Genomic DNA, 20,839 nt, shown 5'->3' on the forward strand with positions numbered 1-20,839 from the left:
AATGTTAAAATCACACTGTGACAGGAACTTCCAAAAGATTTTTGACACACCTGGTCTCAAGGATCATGTTTCAAATCAAGTCTTTTACACAGTTTTTTCCTCCTTAACCCTGGGGCAAGGTTACCCGAAAACAAATGTCTTTGTGGTATCCCTTGTGCTGTCTCTGGGTCAATGTGTCCCCGTGTGTTCCCTTCAGTTCTGACCATGTTCGTCTCCTCAGATACTATCTGTGCGTCCAGCTGAGGAAGGACATCATGCTGGGAGTCCTCCCGTGTTCCTTCGTCACGCTGTCCCTCCTGGGCTCCTACACGGCTCAGTCGGAGATCGGGGAGTACGACCCGGAGGTCCACGGGCCGGACTACATGAAGGAGCTCACCCTGGCGCCCGGGCAGAGCAAAGAGCTGGAGGACAAGGTGATGGAGCTGCATCGCACCTACAGGTACGTCACGGGGTCAAGAACGTGAAGGTCACGCTCACGACATACTTGACTTTGACGATTCTTTTCTCCTGAAGGTCGATGAGTCCAGCGCAGGCGGATCTGCTGTTCCTGGAAAATGCCAAGAAACTCGCGATGTACGGCGTCGACCTGCATCAGGCTAAGGTAGGAATGTGTCACACTTTCTTCAGGAGCCGCCATGTTGTTGTTGGTCACAGTGAGGGATGGATGTGGCAATGCATGGTGGGAAATTCCGAAGACAAGAAGATCCCTTTTTTTCCACCTGTTTTTATTTTATTTGTAATTTTATTAGGTTAAAATTAAATCAGGATTATTGTGGAAGTATAAAAGTAGCCATTTTTAATTTGACCTTATAATATTTTAAAGCATTTAATCGTGACAAAACATTTATGTTGCATCACATCATCCACAATTTTAATCACAGAAATTGATGACTGTTGCCTTTTAGCTGATGGAAGAGCTTAATGAACTCTCTGACCCTGGGTGGGAAAAGCCCCCCCCTCCCCCGGTGATTCCATGTAAACACCATTTTGCCGTCCTCCTGCAGGATCTCGACGGGGTCGACATCACCCTCGGCGTCTGCTCGGGCGGACTCATGGTTTACAAAGACAAGCTGAGAATCAACCGCTTCCCGTGGCCCAAAGTCCTCAAGATCTCCTACAAACGCAGCAGCTTCTTCATCAAGATCCGACCGTCCGAGGTATTTCACACTCGAATGTAGCGATTTCTCTTGTCCAGATCGAGATCTGAACGAAGAAGGTTTTCTCTTGGATCTCTTTTGATCCCTCCGTCTTTCCCTCTCTCTCTGCAGCAAGAGCAATATGAGAGCACGATCGGTTTCAAGCTTCCCAACTACAAAGCCTCCAAGAAGCTGTGGAAGGTCTGCGTGGAGCATCACACGTTCTTCAGGTAAACAGAGGACGCTCCGGGGTTATCTGGAGACACATTTGCTGTGCTCGGTAGCAGAGGTCGAGCCGGGTTGTGTCCTTCCCCTCTGTAATTGGCTAAATTCAACTTAATCCCCATATTGGCTCCCGGTCGGTGAACTTCGCGGCTATAATCCCGACCTTGGAAGCAAACGTGAAGATTCTGTCCTTCTAAAAAGACGAACGACAAACTTATTGCCTAACTGTTTACATAACAGTGGATTTTGGAATTAAAGTCATCGACTCGAGCACATGTGTCAAAATCCCGCCCGGCAGGTATTTTCTTGTGGCCCGAGATCTTTGAATCCCTTTTAATAACCTGTTTAATGTTTAACAAAAACTAGTTCATCTAAAATGCAGGTTGAAATAATGACCAGTAAGAATAACGTAGAATCAAACAGTTTCTCAGAACGTCAGAAGAATTAATCTAGAAATACTACAAGCTACAATTATAAACACATTTTTTTCAAAGAGAAAAAAAAGGGGGTCTTGTGATTAAATCCTTTTTTTAACTTCTGACAGTACAATTTTTTTATTTATTGGAAATATAAATATTATATGAATGAAAATAATCACTGAAACAGCAGTATGTTTGCATGTAGAGTTGTGTTAATATGGCTTTATAGTGATGTATTGTGATAGTAACGTAACGAGGATATATATTTGAAGTATTGTCAAGTACTTGACTCTGGTGTTGTGATAGTGTAGTAACAAGTATATGTGTGTAGTATTGTCTAGTAATTAACTCTGTTGTTGTGATAGTGTAGTAACAAGTATATATGTGTAGTATTGTCCAGTACTTGATGCTGGTGTTGTGTTAGTGTAGTAACAAGTATATATGTGTAGTATTGTCCAGTACTTGACTCTGGTGTTGTGATAGTGTAGTAACAAGTATATATGTGTAGTATTGTCCAGTACTTGACTCTGGTGTTGTGTTAGTGTAGTAACAAGTATATATGTGTAGTATTGTCCAGTACTTGACTCTGGTGTTGTGATAGTGTAGTAACAAGTATATATGTGTAGTATTGTCCAGTACTTGACTCTGGTGTTGTGATAGTGTAGTAACAAGTATATATGTGTAGTATTGTCCAGTACTTGACTCTGGTGTTGTGATAGTGTAGTAACAAGTATATATGTGTAGTATTGTCCAGTACTTGACTCTGGTGTTGTGATAGTGTAGTAACAAGTATATATGTGTAGTATTGTCCAGTACTTGACTCTGGTGTTGTGATAGTGTAGTAACAAGTATATATGTGTAGTATTGTCCAGTACTTGACTCTGGTGTTGTGATAGTGTAGTAACAAGTATATATGTGTAGTATTGTCCAGTACTTGACTCTGGTGTTGTAGTATTTACAGACCACATGACTCTTGACGATGTCATAACTGCTTTAATTTGTTTTACAACTAAAATATGTCCAAACATCAGCTTTAAAAGCTGCTGTATCCTCTCGTCCTCAGTAACTTCAAAGTAATTTTTCTTTAGATAAAAAATAAGAAAATCGATACAGTGCTGTTGAATATAACTACAATATCGTGGGATTGTTGCGATTTATCGGTGTATAGGTGTTTGAGTTCCAACTTTGAAGCCCTTGTATGTTGAAGTCTGACATTGAACTCGAGTCATAACGGCTGATTAATGTTTGTTGCAGGGTTTCAACGATCGACCCTCCATCCTCCCGACGCTTCCTAGTCTTGGGCTCCAAGTTCCGCTACAGCGGCCGCACACAAGCCCAGACCCGCCAGGCCAGCTCCATGATCGACCGACCTGCGCCCAGATTCACCCGCTCCGCCAGCAAGCGTCTGTCGCGTAACCTTGACGGAGGTTGGTATCTTATCTCGGACAGCGCCTCGTGAAAGAGGCCGAAAAAAAGTATATATTTGACGTTCTCTCGCCCTGGAGAAGAGTCTCTCCAGTTCTTCCAGCGACTCGACGGATCGCTCAGGTGCGAGCTCGACGAGTGGTCGCAGTCTTTCCTTGTCGATCCAGGTGTGGAAACATCTCTCTTGGCTTGTCGGCAGCATTTCGTCGCTGCTCACTAACGGCTCGTCCGCCTCGTCCTTCGATGCATTAACTCGCACATTCGTCTTCTGACGTCGAACCAGACGAGGGAACGTTCCCTGGATCGCTTTCAGCGGCGACATCGTTGTACGTGTGGCTCTGTTAGAATTTGTTTGTCAAAGCTTCGTCTTGCTGCTTCAACTCGTGCTTCCGTGTTCGGCGACGCCGTCGTCGTCAAGAGTGTCGCATACGCTCTCTTTTGTCGCTTCAGCTTCAAACAAACGCTTCCAAACACGCGCTTCTTCTCTCCGTCTTCTGTGGAGCCCTCGTGTAACGCCTGGTCATATCCTTGCAGCCAGAAGAAGGCAGGTTTATTCACCGCGAGGAGACGAGCGGCAAGTCTTTCAGAACGTAAGCTGGCAGGACAGCAGCTCTCTTACCCGGACGGCCTCTAAGTCATGGCCGCCGACAGAAGAAGAGTGGTCTTCCTTGCTGCTGCGACTTCCTCCTTTCCCCTCTGTCCCTCATTTCAGTTTTGTGAAGCAACCAGGTACACGTGGACACTTTACATCTCTACTTATTTTACTCTTTTCCTTTTTTTTTTTTAATTGTCTTTCCCGTTGATTTGTTGAAATTGTGTCTTTGCTGTTGTGATGTCAGCTGATTCCATCGCAGCAAATGTGAGCTCAGTGGACAGATTAGTTCAGCCAGCAGAGCCACAGCAGGACGACTGGTATCTCTACTTCGATGCTCAACTTCCATGTGAGTCACTTTATTTATTTATTTACCATGTTTGTGTGAATCACCGCGGATCAGTTAAATAGAGGAAATGTTTTCACCAAACTGGTATCGATAAAAACTGCAAAAGTAAAATGACACCACATTCAAAAAACAATAATAAGTAGAATAACATTTACAATAACGCTGAATCAGCAGGACCGATTTCTCTGCATCAAGAGGCTTCAGTTTGTTTTGCTCTTTTTCTATAATATTTGTTTTAATAAACTTTGACCAAAATACTGTTTGAGTTGCTAGCTAATATGTTTTTTCTCAAAATATAATGGCATTTAAATGAACAGATATTAAATTAATAATTTTTGATATAAACGCTACAGCATCATTTTCAAATTGTGAAAATGTGGCCGATGAAGTAATAAACAGTAGAACAGAATCTACTCTGGCTAAGGAAATCCTCAAATATAGCTTGAGTATAAAATCTCTACCAATATTTTTTCTTGAAGGAAATGAAATCCATTTCATAGATTCCTAGATGATATGGTTCTCTGTGGATGGTGTGAAATGATCTGTAGCCTGGTGGAAAATACAAGATAACAAACACTATAAATAGAAGAAATAAAAATGATAAAACTAATGACTGACCCCTTGAAGGAGGAACCTACAGCAGGACCATGAGTCTGATGCTGCTGCTCAGTCTAGTGGTTCTACTGTCGTAACATCTTTAATCACTACAGTGTTTTGTTTTGTATGTGGTTTTAACCCAAATGTTTTTTTTAAACTTCAACTTAAAGTCATTTATCTTTTCTTGTTGATTCACGTTCACATTTCTACTTTCACGCACAGCAAACTACGAGCGTCAGGAAGAAGTGGAAGAGCAACAACTGACACGGCAGCAGCTGATTGACAGACTCCAGGAATCTGTACTTATGGTGGATGCGTTGACGGAGAAAGAAGAGTTGGAAAGGAGTTTGAGGGAAGTGAGGGATCTGGAGGAGAGACTCCAGGAGGTGGACGAGCTGGCGGAGAGGATTCAGGACGTGATAGAAGAAGAGTTGGGGAAGGAGGAGCTGGCAAGGTTGAGGGAGGAGTATGAAGCAAAGGATGAAGATGTCACGCAGACATTGGTGACAAGATCCTGGGAGAAGAAAGAGGTGGATGAAAAGAAGAAGGTGGAGATCACAGTTGTGGAGAAAGAGTTAATTCAGGAGAAGAAAGAAGTTTCAGTTTCAGGTCAGATTGAGGAGATAAAAAACACCATAGAGAAGAAAGTATCGGTTGATGAGTTTGAGGATCGAGCTGCTCTTAAGGATGACGGCTTTAGAAAGAAGCTGGGCAAGATGGAGTCCACCATCGAGAAGAACGAGTCCCTTGAGGAGGACAAGGATGAATTAGAAGAGCAAATAAAGCTTGTGTTTTTAAAAGATCTGCTAGAAGGCGAAGCAGAGGAGAGCACCATCGAGGAGAAAATAGTTGTTTTAGATGATGCCATGAGCGACACTCTAGGTCCGATTGAGGAGGTCATAATGGAGACCACCGTCGAAAAGAAGAAGATGGTGACAATAACAATAACGGAGAAAGAGATGATCAAGGTAGAGGGCACCATGGAGGAGAAGGTAGTGGAGGATGACTCGAGAGACTATATGAGGAACATCATGGAGGAGAAGGAGGTTCTCATTGATGATAGCTCGAGAGACTATATGAGGAACATCATGGAGGAGAAGGAGGTTCTCATTGATGATAGCTCGAGAGACTATATGAAGAACATCATGGAGGAGAAGGAGGTTCTCATTGATGATAGCTCGAGAGACTATATGAAGAACATCATGGAGGATAAGGAGGTTCTCATTGATGATAGCTCGAGAGACTATATGAGGAACATCATGGAGGAGAAGGAGGTTCTCATTGATGATAGCTCGAGAGACTATATGAAGAACATCATGGAGGAGAAGGAGGTTCTCATTGATGATAGCTCGAGAGACTATATGAGAAACATCATGGAGGAGAAGGAGGTTCTCATTGATGATGGCTCGAGAGACTATATGAAGAACATCATGGAGGAGAAGGAGGTTCTCATTGATGATAGCTCAAGAGACTATATGAAGAACATCATGGAGGAGAAGGAGGTTCTCATTGATGATAGCTCGAGAGACTATATGAGAAACATCATGGAGGAGAAGGAGGTTCTCATTGATGATAGCTCGAGAGACTATATGAAGAACATCATGGAGGATAAGGAGGTTCTCATTGATGATAGCTCGAGAGACTATATGAAGAACATCATGGAGGAGAAGGAGGTTCTCATTGATGATTGCCTAAGAGACGATCTCCGTCGGCTCGAGAAGGTATGGCAAGAGGAAGTGGATGCAAGCGTTCCCTCTGACGCTGCAGGCTCCTCTCGTATCTACCAGTCTGTGAAGAAAAGTAAAAAGAAAGTCACCATATTTGACGGCAGGATCTGTAAACGTGAAGATGTAGACGTGGAGCGTCTCTCTGGTCTGATGGTAGACCAGAGCTGGATGAGTTCAGAAGGAGCTCAAGAAAAGAACGAGGACGTCTGGTTCGTCCTCCTTGACCGACAACCTTACGAAACCTCTGAGCAGCCAAAAGGTAGAGTGAAGTGAAAGCAAAACGGCTTTTTAGGTTTGTGTGGTTTATCTAAACTTGTGCTTTTTTTATCGTTCAAAAGTGACCAGCACAGAAGAAACACAATACACTGTGTATGTAAAGACCACAGTCGTCGAGGAAGAAACGAGGGTCACAGTGGAGAAGTTGCAAAGAACGGAGGAGAACCAGCCTCGGCCTGTAGCCTCACAGACTTGCACGGGGAGAGACGACGACGACTGGTTTGTGTTGGTGGAGGTCTCCTCGAGAGACGCTTCGTTTGTGCCACCAGGTATTTTCCACAACATCACTCGTTTCATCGTGTGACTCGCTAACGACTCGACTTCCTTCAGTGACGCGAAGGGAACAGAAATCAGAAAGTATCGTCAGCGTTGTTGAGACTGAAGAAACCCAACAAGTTGAAGCTGAAGAAGTCCAAAGAGAACCAGTCGTAAATGTTCCTCGAACTCTGACGAAAGAGCAGGAAGACGATTGGTTTCTTCTGCTGGCGGATGTTCCTACAGTCGCATCTTGTGCAGCAGCAGGTAAATCATCTGGATTATGCTGCAGGTTTCTGTTTATGTTGCCTTTATTTGGACTCATCCATTCGTTCCTGTCAGTCGCCTCGAGCGAAGGATACCAGGTGGAGACAGGAAGTGTCGTCGCTGCAGCCGACATCACGCTGGAGACGCAGATGAGAGAAGAAGCAGCTGAAGAGAAGGAGATGACTGAGCCACCTCTGAGGCCGACCCCGTCGACCCCAGGACGACCAGTCCATCAGAGGGAGGACGAGTGGTTCGTGCTGATGGATCGCGTGAGAAGAAAAGCTCCGGTCGCACCAGGTAGATAAAACCATCCTCTGTTTTATGTTGTCGTCTCAAATGGACGAATGTTCATGTTGATCTGAGGACCTGTAGCGAGTTTAATCTAAGATAAGGAACAGGTAATGGATGTCAACAATAAGACTGTAATCTGTTTGTTGACGAATACGAAGATAATTAGGATGAATTGAGCCTCAACGAATGAAATGACAACATCAAAATCAGACTTGATTTGAGTTTGACATCCTTGCTCCACCATTTCGTGTTACAATGGTTTTTATTTCCCCTCGCAGTCAGATTCTCCGTGTCTTTCGATGAGGTTGTGACGATCATCGGAACGAGAGAAACGATGGCGCTGAATCAGCAGAAAGTCAGTGCACGACCGCAGCCTCTCGTAATGTCCGAAGACGACTGGTTTCTGCTGCTGGTCGCCTCTCCACGCCAGACTCTGTTCGTGCCACCAGGTATTTACTCTCTAGCTCCCTCTAGAGGAGTGGTTCCCACATAAGGAAGAGACATAAATGAGCGTTGGAACCACTGCCTTCAAATATTTGAACTCCAGGGTCTTTTTTTTTCTGACTTGAGCTTTTTTTTTTTTCCATCGTCAGCCTCAGTTGCTGCTCAAGTTTATCTCGAGGAAAGCGTCTCACCCGTGGTTGAACCCGTGGTTGAACCCGTGGTTGAACCCGTGGTTGAACCCGTGGTTGAACCCGTGGTGGAGTCCCAGAAGAAGGAAGTGGTGGATCTGAAGCAGGACGTGAAGGTGTCACAGACGTCTGAGACTCAAGTACTCGATGATGACTGGTGTCTGTTGCTGGATGTGGATCCCAGAGAGCGGGTTTACGTGGCACCAGGTATTCAAACTATTCACTCATAGACGCTCATGGATGGACTCGGTTCTTAACGGAGGGTAAACTTGTTTCAGTCGCTCCTTCGGTCACTTCCGTGTCTCCTGAAGTGGAACCTAAAGAGGAGATGTCAAGCAGCAGGTCCATCGTTGTAGTGTCCGACCCGCCGCAGCCGTCCAAGCACACGCCAGCGAAGGACGACGACTGGGTCGTCGTGTTTGACGTCCGGCGTGAAGAAGCAGTCGTGAAACCATCAGGTAGTCTTTTGATCCGCAGCAGCTTCACATCCTCCGCTTCTATTTATACACATCCTCCTGTCTGCACCAGTTCCTCCTGCTGGGATTCCTCCAGGGGAACAGAAGAAAGCAGGCGTTGACGTGACGACGGCGCCGGCTGACAAGTGGACGCAGATAATTGGTGCGAGCGTCGGGCGAGATGAAGCCTGTCGCCCCGACACGACGACAGAAGCGATAACTGGAGGATCAGAGAGAGGAGGAGACGATTGGTTTTGGGTGTTTGACGCGTCGCCACGACAGCCTGTGTTCTCACCACCAGGTACTGGTGACAGTTTGAATCAGAGCGACTGAACACGTCTCTTTTGAGAGCCGAACGATGGAACATGTTGTTGTTGTTCAGCAGTGATTTAATTTGAATAGAATTACTTTTTTTTTTACATTATTGAATTAAGACGTAAGAGTATTTTTCTACATCATTTATTCATTTGTACACATGGACTTTGATATTCTTATTCGAATCATTTAAAAAATAGTATTTTTCTGATTTCAATATTTTTTATTCGTAGCATTTTTAAGTCGATAATGTTAAATGAGAAAAAATAATAATAATAAAAAATGTTATTGTTTCTAAGAAAGGAATTATTTCTTTGAAATAAATAAATAAAAAAAATGAATGATTTTCGTTTGATATTATAGTTATAATAGTTTAATCCTAATAATTAAAAAAGCTATTTCTAAATTATACACAACTTTTTTTTATTAAATAATTGAATTCAGTAGTTTCTTTTATTTATACCAATATAAAAATGTTGATTAATAGTAATATTGACACTAGACTAGAACCGAGCCACTTAATTGTGAGCTTCTACGTCACATGATCCGTCTTAGTGTCACGTGATTGGCTGAAGGTTTGATGCTTTTTAACCGTTCACTGATTTACTTCCGTAGATTTTGACTGTATATTGTGATGAAGTTTGAGGTTCTAATCGACACTTGATCTGTGTGTCTTCTCTCAGTTGTTCCTTCTGAAACCAAAGCATTGTATCCTGAAGCGAGAGAGATTTCAGTCGTGGAGCGGAAAACTCGGAAAATGATTCCGACGAAGGACAAAGTTGTGAAAACATCTCCTCAGTCAGCGGCTCAAGTTGAGGACGACTGGTTGACACTTCTGGACGTCGCACCGAAGAAACCAGGTACATCTCTTCATCTCCGTCAGAAATACATTTTCGTTAACGTTCATCTTCTGCGTAGTTTCCGTCCGCGCAGCAGCTCGACCCCCGACCCGGGCGAAGGTCACCGACCCCAGGATCCCTGCGACGAAACCACAGTTTGAGCGGATGATCGCGGACGAGCGACGTCCCTCCAAACACACACACGTTCATGCCGACTGGTTTGTTCTGCTCGATGTTTCTGCCGCAGACTCAGGTATTGAGCGTGTCGTGTGGCGTCGTGTCGCTCGTGCTGGTTTTGCTTCCAAACATTCAACTCTCTCTTGACCCCCGTTCTGCTGACGGGAGAATCCTCCTGTTCCTCGAGGAACTCGTGCTTCCTAATCTTCACCACTGGGAGCTTTTGAGCTCTTCGCTTCTTAACGTCAACACTGATGAGTGTGACACCCCGACTTCCCACCTCGTGGATATTTGCGTCTTTCTCTCCTTTTTTTTTTTGCGCAAAACTACGCTTGAAATTCAAGACGTGATCATGTTTCCAGACTTAAGAGTTTGTGTGTTTGTCTGTCCAGTGGTGACCACCCAGAGGGGGGCGCGTCCCGTCAGCGCTCCGGTCTTCTCACAGGCCGCCCTGATAGAAGCGGGGATCCCCATGGCTCCCTTCGAGCACCCCCAGACTTCAACCCCCATCAAGACCGTCATCAAGGAGGAGGAGACGGCAGAGGATTCTTCCAAGACTGAAGTCAAGGTATTTAATTTCGCTATCGTAGCACCGATGCTAACGTAAGAATACAGATTATTTCACCGTGAACTAGAAGAGTGTGTGACCATGTTTGATCACTGACGTAGAGATGCAGGGAGCAGAGCGTAGCCAAGTCTGCCATCAACGGAGACGCTCAGGTCAGTGGTAGTCGAGGAAGTTAGCGTGAGCGAAGGAACTAGCCCAGGATGCTAACACCAGTCCCTCTCTCCTCCCAGCATGAGGTCACGACCTCGGATGTGGTGCGAATGAGAAAGGTCAGAATCGATAGAAAAAAAACCTGCGCCGTCATTCTCTACGATCATCTTTTCCAACTTAGTTTTTACGGGCGTTCTTATCAGCGTCATCAGGATATTGAGCGGTTGAGTTTTACATTTCAAACGTTGAAACTTTGAATTTTTCTTTATTCAAATGTTTATTTAAAAGGATTTGTTTTTTCTTATAATTGAGTTCAATAATTTCTATATTTAAAGATTTAATGTGTTTTTATTGAATTAAATTATTTTTACAAGTTATACATATATATAATTTTATATGTGTATATATATATATATATATATTTATAATTGTATCCAATAGTTTGAATATTAAATCTTTTAATTTGTTGTTTTTGAAATAATTGAATTTAAAATAAAATATCTTCAAAATTTGTTTTTTTTTTAATACACACATAGACTTTAATTTTCTAATTCCAATAATTAAATATAATAATAATTAAACTAAATAATGTAAAATAAATGTTTCAAGTTTTATATATATATATATATAATTTATAAAGTTTATTTTTGAATGATGTGATTTAGAATATCAAACTTAATGTGTAAAAAAAACAAAAAACGTATATTATATTAAATTATTTGAATTCCAACGTTCAAAAATAAAATAATGAAATGCTTAAAAAGACAAACAATTACATTTTAATAATGATATATTCAAAGTTTTAAAATTTGAAAAATTCTCCCATTCAATGCTCTGATGACACGGATATACTTTGATAGTATTTTCAAGGAAAATGTATCAAACTCTTGAACTTTGAAGCGAGTCTTTCACGCTCGTTCTTCATCATGTCATCGTTCTTTCAGTTCCTCAAGCAGCTCCTGTTTATCTTGATTCTCCATGTGTGTGTGTGTGTGTAGTACTGTTGCATGCTGGTCCGGCCCGACCCGAACTCTTAACAGAACTTTGATGCATGTGTAGAAGTGCATGCCGACTGACACCAACCCACCCTTTGTTTTGTTCTTGTCATTGTTCACAGAGAAGAGCTAAGAGAATTGAGGGAGACTCAATTTATATCAGACATAGCCTCTTAATGTTGGAGGTTTGTATCTCTGCAGTGTGTTCTCGCTCTCTCTGGCGCCGCTGTTCTAATGTCACGCTTGCTCGCCGCATGGTCTCACTCTTCTCAACCACATCTAATCCTGCTCGCCGGTTTCACGCCGTCACTGGGTTGATCGTCTGACACGATCTTACGCTGATGCTCAGTGTCGATGTAGATAAAACTGAGCGTCTAATTCCTCTAATTCATCTCCTATGAAAGCATTTTGTCATTTATTAAAGCACATGTCAGTCATTTTTGAGGGCCTGTGCATGTTTGACTCAAATCAAAGTACGTGTTGATATTGTGACTTACACAGATGTCAGCGTTTAAGATAAGATAAGGGACATTATAGATGACAACAATTATACAGAGAATTTCAATACGAGTTAAAACCAAATTAATTTAATGTGAGAAACTCTGTTACAATGGATCACAATCACATTTGTGAAGCATTCCTAATTTTATTTATTTATTTCTCCTACATTTGCTCAAATATTGGTAAAATAAATGCTTATGTTACTTTTCCTGTATTAGACAGTTTAGTAATTATCATTTATTTTAGGGCCTCGATCAGTAATTCTGTCCCTTTGTGTGATTGAGTTTCTCCTCACGATATCATGCACTTGTAGACAAGCTTTACTTTTGGAGAAGAAAACTTCAATTAATGATTCAGATTTAAACCTTTTCTTCCTGTCATGGCGTTTACTTTTGCCGTTTTATTTTGCATCTACTGCATTTAATATCCTATTATCACAAATATCCTCCTTCGTGTTTTCTCAACAGATTCTCATATTTAAATGAAAAACAACAGTTTTTAAAATGTGCTGCTCAAGCTTCCATCATTTGCTTTGGTCACTATGTTCCTCTATTTTAAACTTGGATCATTAATGAAACGATACAATTCCTTTTTGACGTATTCGATCACGATAGATATATATTTCGATAAACTTGCATAGTTTTTGTAATGATTTAACAGGACACTGATTTTTTTAGAGACTTTACTGAAAGACAAAATAATGTGCAAACATCAGCTTTAAAAGCTTCTGGTAAGGGCTGTATCCTCTCGTTCTCAGTCATCACTGGGATTTTTAGGGATTAGATTCTCCCTTTAGTTGTGGAGGACCTAATGACTGCTGCCATCTAGTGGCTGGAAGATGTTCATTGTTACTTAATTGAATATAATTGAAACAAAATTACAAAATATTATATTAGAAAGCAAATAAAAAAACCTTTTTTATTTTGATTACATTTTAAATAAATCGATACAATGCTGTTAAATATTGATGTAGGGAATAGAGATAGTATGGAGGGAAACAAATATTGTTATAATATCAACAAATGGATTATTTTATTAATTTATTTTTCTCACATTTCTAATAGCAGCTTCTTGTTTTTGATCATTAAAAAATAACTTTCTTCCTGATGAGGAGTAAGAAAAAAAAAAAAGATGCTTCATGTTCTTATTTATTTTGCTGTAGGTTTTGTTTGTTTGTGATTTTTTGAAACTATATTTGTTCATTTTCCTGCTTTTTGATTTGCCGCTTGTTTTCCATCAAACTGAAGCTCTTTCGATTGAAGTGATTTGAAGTCGTCGCCAGTTAATCTAGAAACATCTGAACGTATCCATCACTGGTTTCAATGATCCTCCTCTAGAATCACTAACTCTGCTTATGCTTTATGCTGCTTCACCATCCATGAGCTCCACGTTACAGTCCGACACTGACCCGACTCTCCGGCTCCTTCACGCCCTCCGTCCCTCTCTCTCTCTCTCTCTCCCTCCCTCGCTCTCTCTCTCCCGTGACCCCAGGAGTTCGACAAGCCTCAGGAGGACCTGCTCCGGCATCACGCCAGCATCAGCGAGCTGAAGAGGAACTTCATGGAGTCGGTGCCGGACGTCAAGCCCAGCGAGTGGGACAAGCGTCTGTCCACTCACTCTCCCTTCCGCACCCTGGGCGTGAACGGTCAGCCTCTGACCAGCGCCGACGGGGTAAGTGTCCCGGTCACTCACTCTCCTGATGTCTTCAGATCGGTTCATAAATGAAGGGGGTCGGGAGTGAACTTCTAGCTTCTAGTATTTATCAAATAAATACATTTTACTTTTCTTATTACACAAAACACATCAGGTCACTTTTTCCAATGTTTGTTTTTGACAACTATAGACAAATAAAGTATAACATTTGACTCTAAACTATGGTACGATAAGAGACTCTGAGCTCCTTAAAGAGTTCTGTCCAACAGTTTAATCAACACCTCGGCTGAAGGAAGTTAAATTCATCAAGTGATGATGGACTTTTCTCGCACTTGCATTTCCTTAAGGGGTCGTCACTGTTCTCAGGGGCCGTCAACTAAATGAAAAAAATGGAAGAATTTAAATAAAAAATGGTTTAAGAATGATGGTTAAACTTTAATAAAATCATATATCATGTATTATTTAATTCAATTCCGTTTTTAAATTCCCTCTTTTTCAAAGCATGATATGTAAATATAATATAAAAGCATTTTATTTCTAAATAGATGTTTAAATACATTTTGACACGTGAAAAATACTCATGAGAAGCTGAAATAAACAGAAGGAAAATGAAGAAATGTACATTATGTCCATATATTCCGTTGTTAAAGACAATTTGAGGTCCAGTGAAGCACCGACACACGCGTGTCATCAGTGTTTGTTTGTTCCTGGAGGATGTTGTTGTTGGACTCGTGCATGTTCAGGATACAAAGCATGTGAAACACACGCATGAGTTTGAAGAATGCAGTCGGACCTGGTCGGTGAACTTTGAACCTTCTTTTTGTTCTCCATGATAATAACCCGATTATACCCCCCGCGTCGATGAACCTCCCCCTGGTTCACGACCCTCTGACTTGCATGTCGACCGACTTCCTGTTGATCAACGACTGCATGCGACGACTTCCTGCTGCAGTTTTTGCACCAGAAATCTCATCCTCCTTTCTTTTTCTGAACTCGTCTCAATCCTCGTTTTCTCTTTCTTTTCATGCTGCATCTCCTTTTTTCACCAATTATCATTCTTGTTAGACTTAATCCTTGTGTCTAAAACATCATTGATGACATCATTTCTTTTAATGATGCCGTGATATAAGAGGCGATACAGCTAGAAATGCTAATAACATTGTCATTTATTTAATGCTAATATAAAATATAAAAACTATTTTAAATTAATTGATATATATTTATCGTGAATTATTATACATTATATATACTATAACATATTGTGATCAATAGATGATTTGCAAATATTATTAGCATTAGCATCTCTAGCCTGAAGATAACTTTGCTCTATATCTTTTATTTTCCATCGTTTTTATCTGCATTTTTATCAGTGTGTAAAGGGACATGAAGTATAAACGCATGTTGAAATAATCCCGCACTTATTCCATGACGAGTCGAGCTGGAGAAGAGTGAACGACTTCCTGTCTCTTCAGTCTGAAGCGTCACGCTGCATGTCGAAACACACGCACGACTACTTTCATGCTTTAGTTTGTCAAAGTACGTCCATCAACACTTTTGTTTCCAACGGCTTTTAATCCATTTTCTGGCCGTTTAGCAGTAAAAAAAAGAGCCAGATATTGCAGAAGAATTACAACATTCCTTCCTCTCATTTCTCTTCCCTCCTCCTCCTCCTCCTCCCTCCTTAGTTTGTCATCCGCCTCCCGCGTGGCCCCCTGCTAGACTTCTACTCCAAACGATGAGGGGTCCTGGACTCTGTGGAAACCCCACACAGGTGTGAGCCGCGGAGACGCCTCTAGTCACCCACCCATCGACTTCTCCGCTCACTTCCTCCTTCTGTCCTTCCTTCGCCTCCTCCACGACATCTCTGTAGCATCTTCCATCCTCCATCCTACATCCCTTTGACTTTTCCGGGATCCAGACTTTTCGCCGAAAACCGATTCAGACTGGAAATGACGAGGAAAAACTTTTACCTGTTTACATTTTCGTCGTTTTTCTTTTTTTCTTTTTTGGACTTGACTTTTGCCATCGCAGCAAGTCTGCTTTTATACAAGTTTTGAGGAGAAACGATCTGGTCTCAACACTGTGATGTCGTTTGTATCTTCCGACGCGTATTGAACTTGTGTTTCTGTGACCTTCAGGCAGCTCAATCGTTCTACCTTTTCTCCGAGTGATGTTTGATAAACAAGTGTGAAGCGTCTTCCTGTTCCTGCATGGATTTATTAAAGTTCCTCAGTCCTTCCTCTGTAGATATGTCTTTATTAAAGAAGTATTAAACCAGCAACTCAATGGAGCACTTTAGATTAGATGGACTTTATTAATCCTTTGGATCTTCAGGAGATCAGGTTTCCAGTTCACAGCAGACCATCGAAGGGACAGAAGTTTCATAAAAGCAAGAATAAAGTGCAAATGAAAAGCCGATGGATTGAAGGAGAAAAACTAAAATGAATTAAAAGGATACAAAGGTTAACATGCAGTTAATCCTCCCTTTCTTCACATTTGTCACGCTTTCTTTGGTAGTTTCAGGGGACACTCTGGAAAGAGTTTCATCAAACTTTAAGTGCAGTTTGTTCCGACACAGAGATTCCTCTGATGTGTGCGATTTTACAAAATTATAAATACAATAAATAAGTTGATACCATGACAATTTAAAAAGCAGCCTCTATATTGATTTACTGTTGAAGTTAAAATGGTTCAATCCTGGGACTAAAACCTAAGACGGAACATTTTGAAGATTTCCTCTACTTCCTTTAAATATTCATTAATTTCACCACTTGTCGTTCTTTTAAACAGGAGTCGAGTTACTAAGATGTAAAATAATACATTTGTTTGTATGTGCACTAATGTGTCAGTACAAGTTTGTCAAAGGAGTTTTTTCATAGTAACAGGTTGAAAGTGTTTTTACTAATATATAACTTTGAAGGTGCTCAAGTGGAAGTTGTTTTATTTTGAAGACGTTCGCGGTTAGCCTCAGTCTGACTCTTATTCTGATGGATTTACTACAGATTTATTTACCATCATTCATTTCACAACCTCTTTAACTGGGTTTAAATATTGACAACACAACTGTTTGAGTGGATTAGACGACGTGTGTCGATATAATTGTGATGTTTTCTTTCCAGCTCAGGTCATGATTTCATTAGAGCGCTCTGGCTAAATGTGTTTAAACACAAGTAAAAATGACAGTTCAGCAAAAGTAGAACAGTTCTGGGACTGTACATACCTCCCCCAAGGAGCTCACTTCACATGATTTGATGCAAACACAGCGTGCGGTTAAATAAAGCTAGTTTTCCAAGTCTTGTAAACTATATTAGAGCATATATATTAGAACTATAAGAGCAACCAGTCCAATATTGAAGTGGTTCCATTGTACTCTGAGTTGTATCCCTTTCTTCTCTTTGATCTGCTTGTTCTTAATAGAGCAGCAACCGTTAGAGGCCATACGAGTTAATGACCAAACCTTCAAAACTGTCATGGATCCAGATTGTTCCTATGGTCAAGATTTTATAGGTTTTGTTTAAATATACTCAGAACTTATTTTGTTAAAGATGGATGCATGTTGACAGAGACCTCCTTGGCAGAGGTAATGCTCACGTCCGAGCCGAGGTCGTGGGTTCCTGCCCTCACGTTCTTATCTCTTCTCTAGAGTCTGAGCGTAAGAGCGTCAGTTCGCCAGGAAGCGAGCGACACTCCGGACATTCCCGGTCCAGACTCGAGCCGCCAGAGTCGGACTCGCGGTCCTGACGTCCGCGTGGTCGCAGACTGTGGTCTGGCAGACGCTCCCCGGACGTCCGTGGTCCCCGTTGTCGGGGTGGATGCGGAACCTCCGACCTCCGACCTCGCAGATAAGACTTTCCGTGACGAAGATCATGGATGGTCGGAGAGGACGGTCGGATCTTCCCTGGCCTCGTATCTCAGAAGCGACGGTCCCCGGGTGGTCCGGTGCTTCCAGGTAGACGCTCGATCCCGTCTCCTCTCGGGCTCTCGGTGCACGACCGCGGGTGTTGCTCATGGGCTGCTTCAGGGGTGTCGCCGCTGGTGTTCCCACTGTTCTGGTGACGGGTCTTCTTCGCTGCTTTCATCTCCGAGGCTCTGTGGTTTCCCTTCGAACGCTTGCTTAGAGTTACGATGGAGGTGTCACTCATGGGGCTATGCTCCCCTCCACAGCCCCCTCTGGTGGAGACCCAAACAGTCACCATCACAGGCGCGTCCAACTCCTCCAGTGTCGTGTCCACCACGGAGGTCCCTATCGTGTCCACCAAGACCGTCACCTACGAGTCTCCCAAGGTAAACCGGCTCGACGAGGAGGGACCCAGAGATCCATGACTAGATCAACGAAGAAGCTTAAATCTTCAGAGGAGTTTCTGATCGTTCTCGGTGAGCGTGAAGCTGACGTCTGGTGTCGTTCCTCAGGTCAAAGGTGAGGGGTCGGAGGAGGACAAAGACTGCACAACCGTGTCCACCTCCGTGACCTCGGAGACGACGAGCGGCACCTCGGTCACCACCACCACCATCTCCAAGGTCAGGCTGACGTTCAAACCAGTCACAACAGCACGAGTGGTATCGTTGTAAACCACATTTGTGGGTCCAGGTGGTGAGAAGCGGCTCCTCTGAGACCCGCGTGGAGAAGAGGATCGTCATCACGGCCGACTCCGACATGGACCAGGAGAAGGTGCGTCTTTGATGAGTGAACCTGTCACGGTTATATAGACCCGAGTTAATCACGTTTAAAAGCTGCAGAATCTTCAATGAATATTGTTTCCAATACCTGCAATAGTTTGACACGACTATGAGTTTGACTGTTTAAAAACTGGATTTATTGACTTTTTAACACCATGAAAACGTAACAATTAAGCAAATAATTAAACTTAAAACGAGTTCTGTCTTTTATTATCCAGTTTTTCTGCTCTTTGACCAGGAGTTACAATAACAGTCATTTGACGGGAACTGAAAACTTCCTGTTAAAGACTGTTCTGTAAAATATAAAATGAGCGACTATTTGTTTGTTGTTTTAGTTTCACACTCGTGATCCATACGATCGGGACATTTTGAAATGAAAGAATAATATGGAAAAACATAAAACAATTGTGTATTACTTCATTTAAAACCACCTTTATATATATGTATATATATATATAGATATATAAGTAAAAATATTCACAAAAAGAACAGATAAATGGAAAGAAAAACACTTTAACAAATAATATTTTACTGTTGATCCAGTAATGAAATGAAAAACAAGTACGAGATACTTTTGAATAATATATACATGATCAGTTTTAGAGTAGATTTAAGGTTAAAAACATTTGTACTCAAGTCATCATTTCAGTAAAGTAAATAGTACTTTTTCTTGTAGTATATTTTGCTTGTTTGTAGGAACTTATAAGAGTTTTGGACGATCCAGGAGTTCTTTCTCTTGACACGTGACGATAAGTGTTTGGACAAACATACTAGTTTGAACGTCCTCGACCTCTTCTAGAGAAATGAAAAGGTGTTTCCAGGTCGACACGAGTCTCTCCTGCAGTCCTTGAACGCAGCATTAGCTCCACATCAGTTACACAATCAGATGTATTCGAGCGATCGCTCACTTCTGTTCTTCCTTGTGTTGCAGGAGAAGGACAGCGGAGCGTCGGCGTTGTAACCGGACCACCTTCCTCATATTCTCCACTTCTCACTTTCTATCTCACTCACTCACTCACTCCCCCCTTCATGATCATGTCTTAGTGTGACTCGTAGTGTTTTTGTGTTTCTCTCAGTTCAGTCGGACGAGCCGCGCGACTTCCCGCCGTGTTAGTGGTCGACGAGCCGTCATGTTTTTTCTAACAAACGCACTGTTTTTAAATCGTCGTCTAGAAGCCATAACCTGCATCATCTCTGTGTGTGTGTGTGTGTGTGTGTGTCGTCTACTTGTGTGTTTAAGTCACAAGAGAATTTTCTTTTTTTAATTAATACCTCACACCGATAAATGCTCAAAATTTGGTTTTGTTTACGTCTCAGGTACATAAATATTTTAAAGCGACCTGCATTTTATTGTAAAGTTTGAACTACAAATTGATCTATTTTAAAATGTTTCACTTTTTTTAATAGAAGTGATGCTTTTATAGTGTTTGTACAAATTTAAGTTATTCATATCCATTACTTGTTAGTGCTGTGGACTCTCTTACGATGATCCGTCCCGTCGTCGTCTCTCACTCTGGTGTTACAAGCTCTGGTCTGATCATCTCAGGTTCTCATATAAAGAGCAGACCATCGCGCGATTGTAACGTCCGTCCGTGTGTACATTTGTTCGCAGCCAAAAATGAGGTCGAGAAAAAAGCTGCCACCGATCTTTTGAGCAAGGCAGCTCTCCCCCCCAGTTTTCTAACCTTCTACGACACGTTTGTAAAACCGTGCAGGCTTCGTACGGAAACACTTGTTAATACGGCGTCAACAGAGTTTGTAAAGCCTTTTGTACCACAAGGTCTCCGTCGAGTTCACCCACCGTCTCCTCCACCTTCGCATAGGAATATATGGTCATTTAGACGTAGCATGTTTTCATAGAACCTTCTTTTTTTTTAAACCCCGTGCAGTAGCCGTCGTTATTGTAGCTACAACATCATCAACAACCACCACAACCTCACCCGGAGGAATATTTCACGAGAAGAAAAACTAGTTTTTAGATGATGGAAAAATATCGTTGCTTTGTGACTGATCCCTGTCTTTTTAAAGAAAAAATAAAAAAGTGCATTATTCTGCAATTCTTCTCTCTCTCTTGTCTTCTTAGGTGAGGAATAGTTTTGGTTTAGAATGAACTTCTTTAACCCGAGTTGACTTCTTCTCAAGCAGGGTGAAGATCCGGACCAGTCGAGGTCACCTCAGGGTTGAGGAAGTCTTTCAGAGCTAATGTAAGGTGAAGAAAAGATCAAGTGTGTCGATCCAGAGAATGAAAGTGTTTTCATTTAACAGGAAGTTATGGAGGTCGACTTCAAAGGTGATGCAGTAGAAAGAGTTTGATAGAA

General features: G+C 42.0%; 1 protein-coding gene across 3 annotated transcripts in view; it reads left to right on the forward strand.

The window, feature by feature from the left end:
* Nucleotides 1-20,578, forward strand: part of LOC148062996 (uncharacterized) — a 35,051-nt gene extending 14,473 nt beyond the window's left edge. For all 3 annotated transcript variants that reach the window (XM_087812955.1, XM_087812953.1, XM_087812954.1), the window contains exons 6-33: nucleotides 221-439; nucleotides 514-601; nucleotides 1,005-1,157; nucleotides 1,269-1,366; nucleotides 3,035-3,207; nucleotides 3,286-3,372; nucleotides 3,740-3,934; nucleotides 4,045-4,146; nucleotides 4,966-6,729; nucleotides 6,809-7,015; nucleotides 7,077-7,268; nucleotides 7,344-7,565; nucleotides 7,838-8,008; nucleotides 8,153-8,398; nucleotides 8,470-8,649; nucleotides 8,720-8,947; nucleotides 9,645-9,821; nucleotides 9,880-10,053; nucleotides 10,370-10,545; nucleotides 10,647-10,697; nucleotides 10,776-10,814; nucleotides 11,813-11,875; nucleotides 13,683-13,862; nucleotides 17,488-17,793; nucleotides 18,009-18,128; nucleotides 18,255-18,362; nucleotides 18,433-18,513; nucleotides 19,453-20,578. In XM_087812955.1, coding sequence (XP_087669081.1) covers nucleotides 221-439; nucleotides 514-601; nucleotides 1,005-1,157; nucleotides 1,269-1,366; nucleotides 3,035-3,207; nucleotides 3,286-3,372; nucleotides 3,740-3,934; nucleotides 4,045-4,146; nucleotides 4,966-6,729; nucleotides 6,809-7,015; nucleotides 7,077-7,268; nucleotides 7,344-7,565; nucleotides 7,838-8,008; nucleotides 8,153-8,398; nucleotides 8,470-8,649; nucleotides 8,720-8,947; nucleotides 9,645-9,821; nucleotides 9,880-10,053; nucleotides 10,370-10,545; nucleotides 10,647-10,697; nucleotides 10,776-10,814; nucleotides 11,813-11,875; nucleotides 13,683-13,862; nucleotides 17,488-17,793; nucleotides 18,009-18,128; nucleotides 18,255-18,362; nucleotides 18,433-18,513; nucleotides 19,453-19,482 — 5,830 coding nt within the window. In that variant the 3' untranslated portion in view covers nucleotides 19,483-20,578. The remainder of the gene's footprint in view (nucleotides 1-220; nucleotides 440-513; nucleotides 602-1,004; nucleotides 1,158-1,268; nucleotides 1,367-3,034; nucleotides 3,208-3,285; nucleotides 3,373-3,739; nucleotides 3,935-4,044; nucleotides 4,147-4,965; nucleotides 6,730-6,808; nucleotides 7,016-7,076; nucleotides 7,269-7,343; nucleotides 7,566-7,837; nucleotides 8,009-8,152; nucleotides 8,399-8,469; nucleotides 8,650-8,719; nucleotides 8,948-9,644; nucleotides 9,822-9,879; nucleotides 10,054-10,369; nucleotides 10,546-10,646; nucleotides 10,698-10,775; nucleotides 10,815-11,812; nucleotides 11,876-13,682; nucleotides 13,863-17,487; nucleotides 17,794-18,008; nucleotides 18,129-18,254; nucleotides 18,363-18,432; nucleotides 18,514-19,452) is intronic.
* The last annotated feature ends 261 nt before the right edge of the window (nucleotides 20,579-20,839 follow it).

Source organism: Callionymus lyra, chromosome 17, assembly GCF_982586985.1.
Source record: "Callionymus lyra chromosome 17, fCalLyr1.hap1.1, whole genome shotgun sequence".
NCBI classification, from domain to species: domain Eukaryota; kingdom Metazoa; phylum Chordata; class Actinopteri; order Syngnathiformes; family Callionymidae; genus Callionymus; species Callionymus lyra.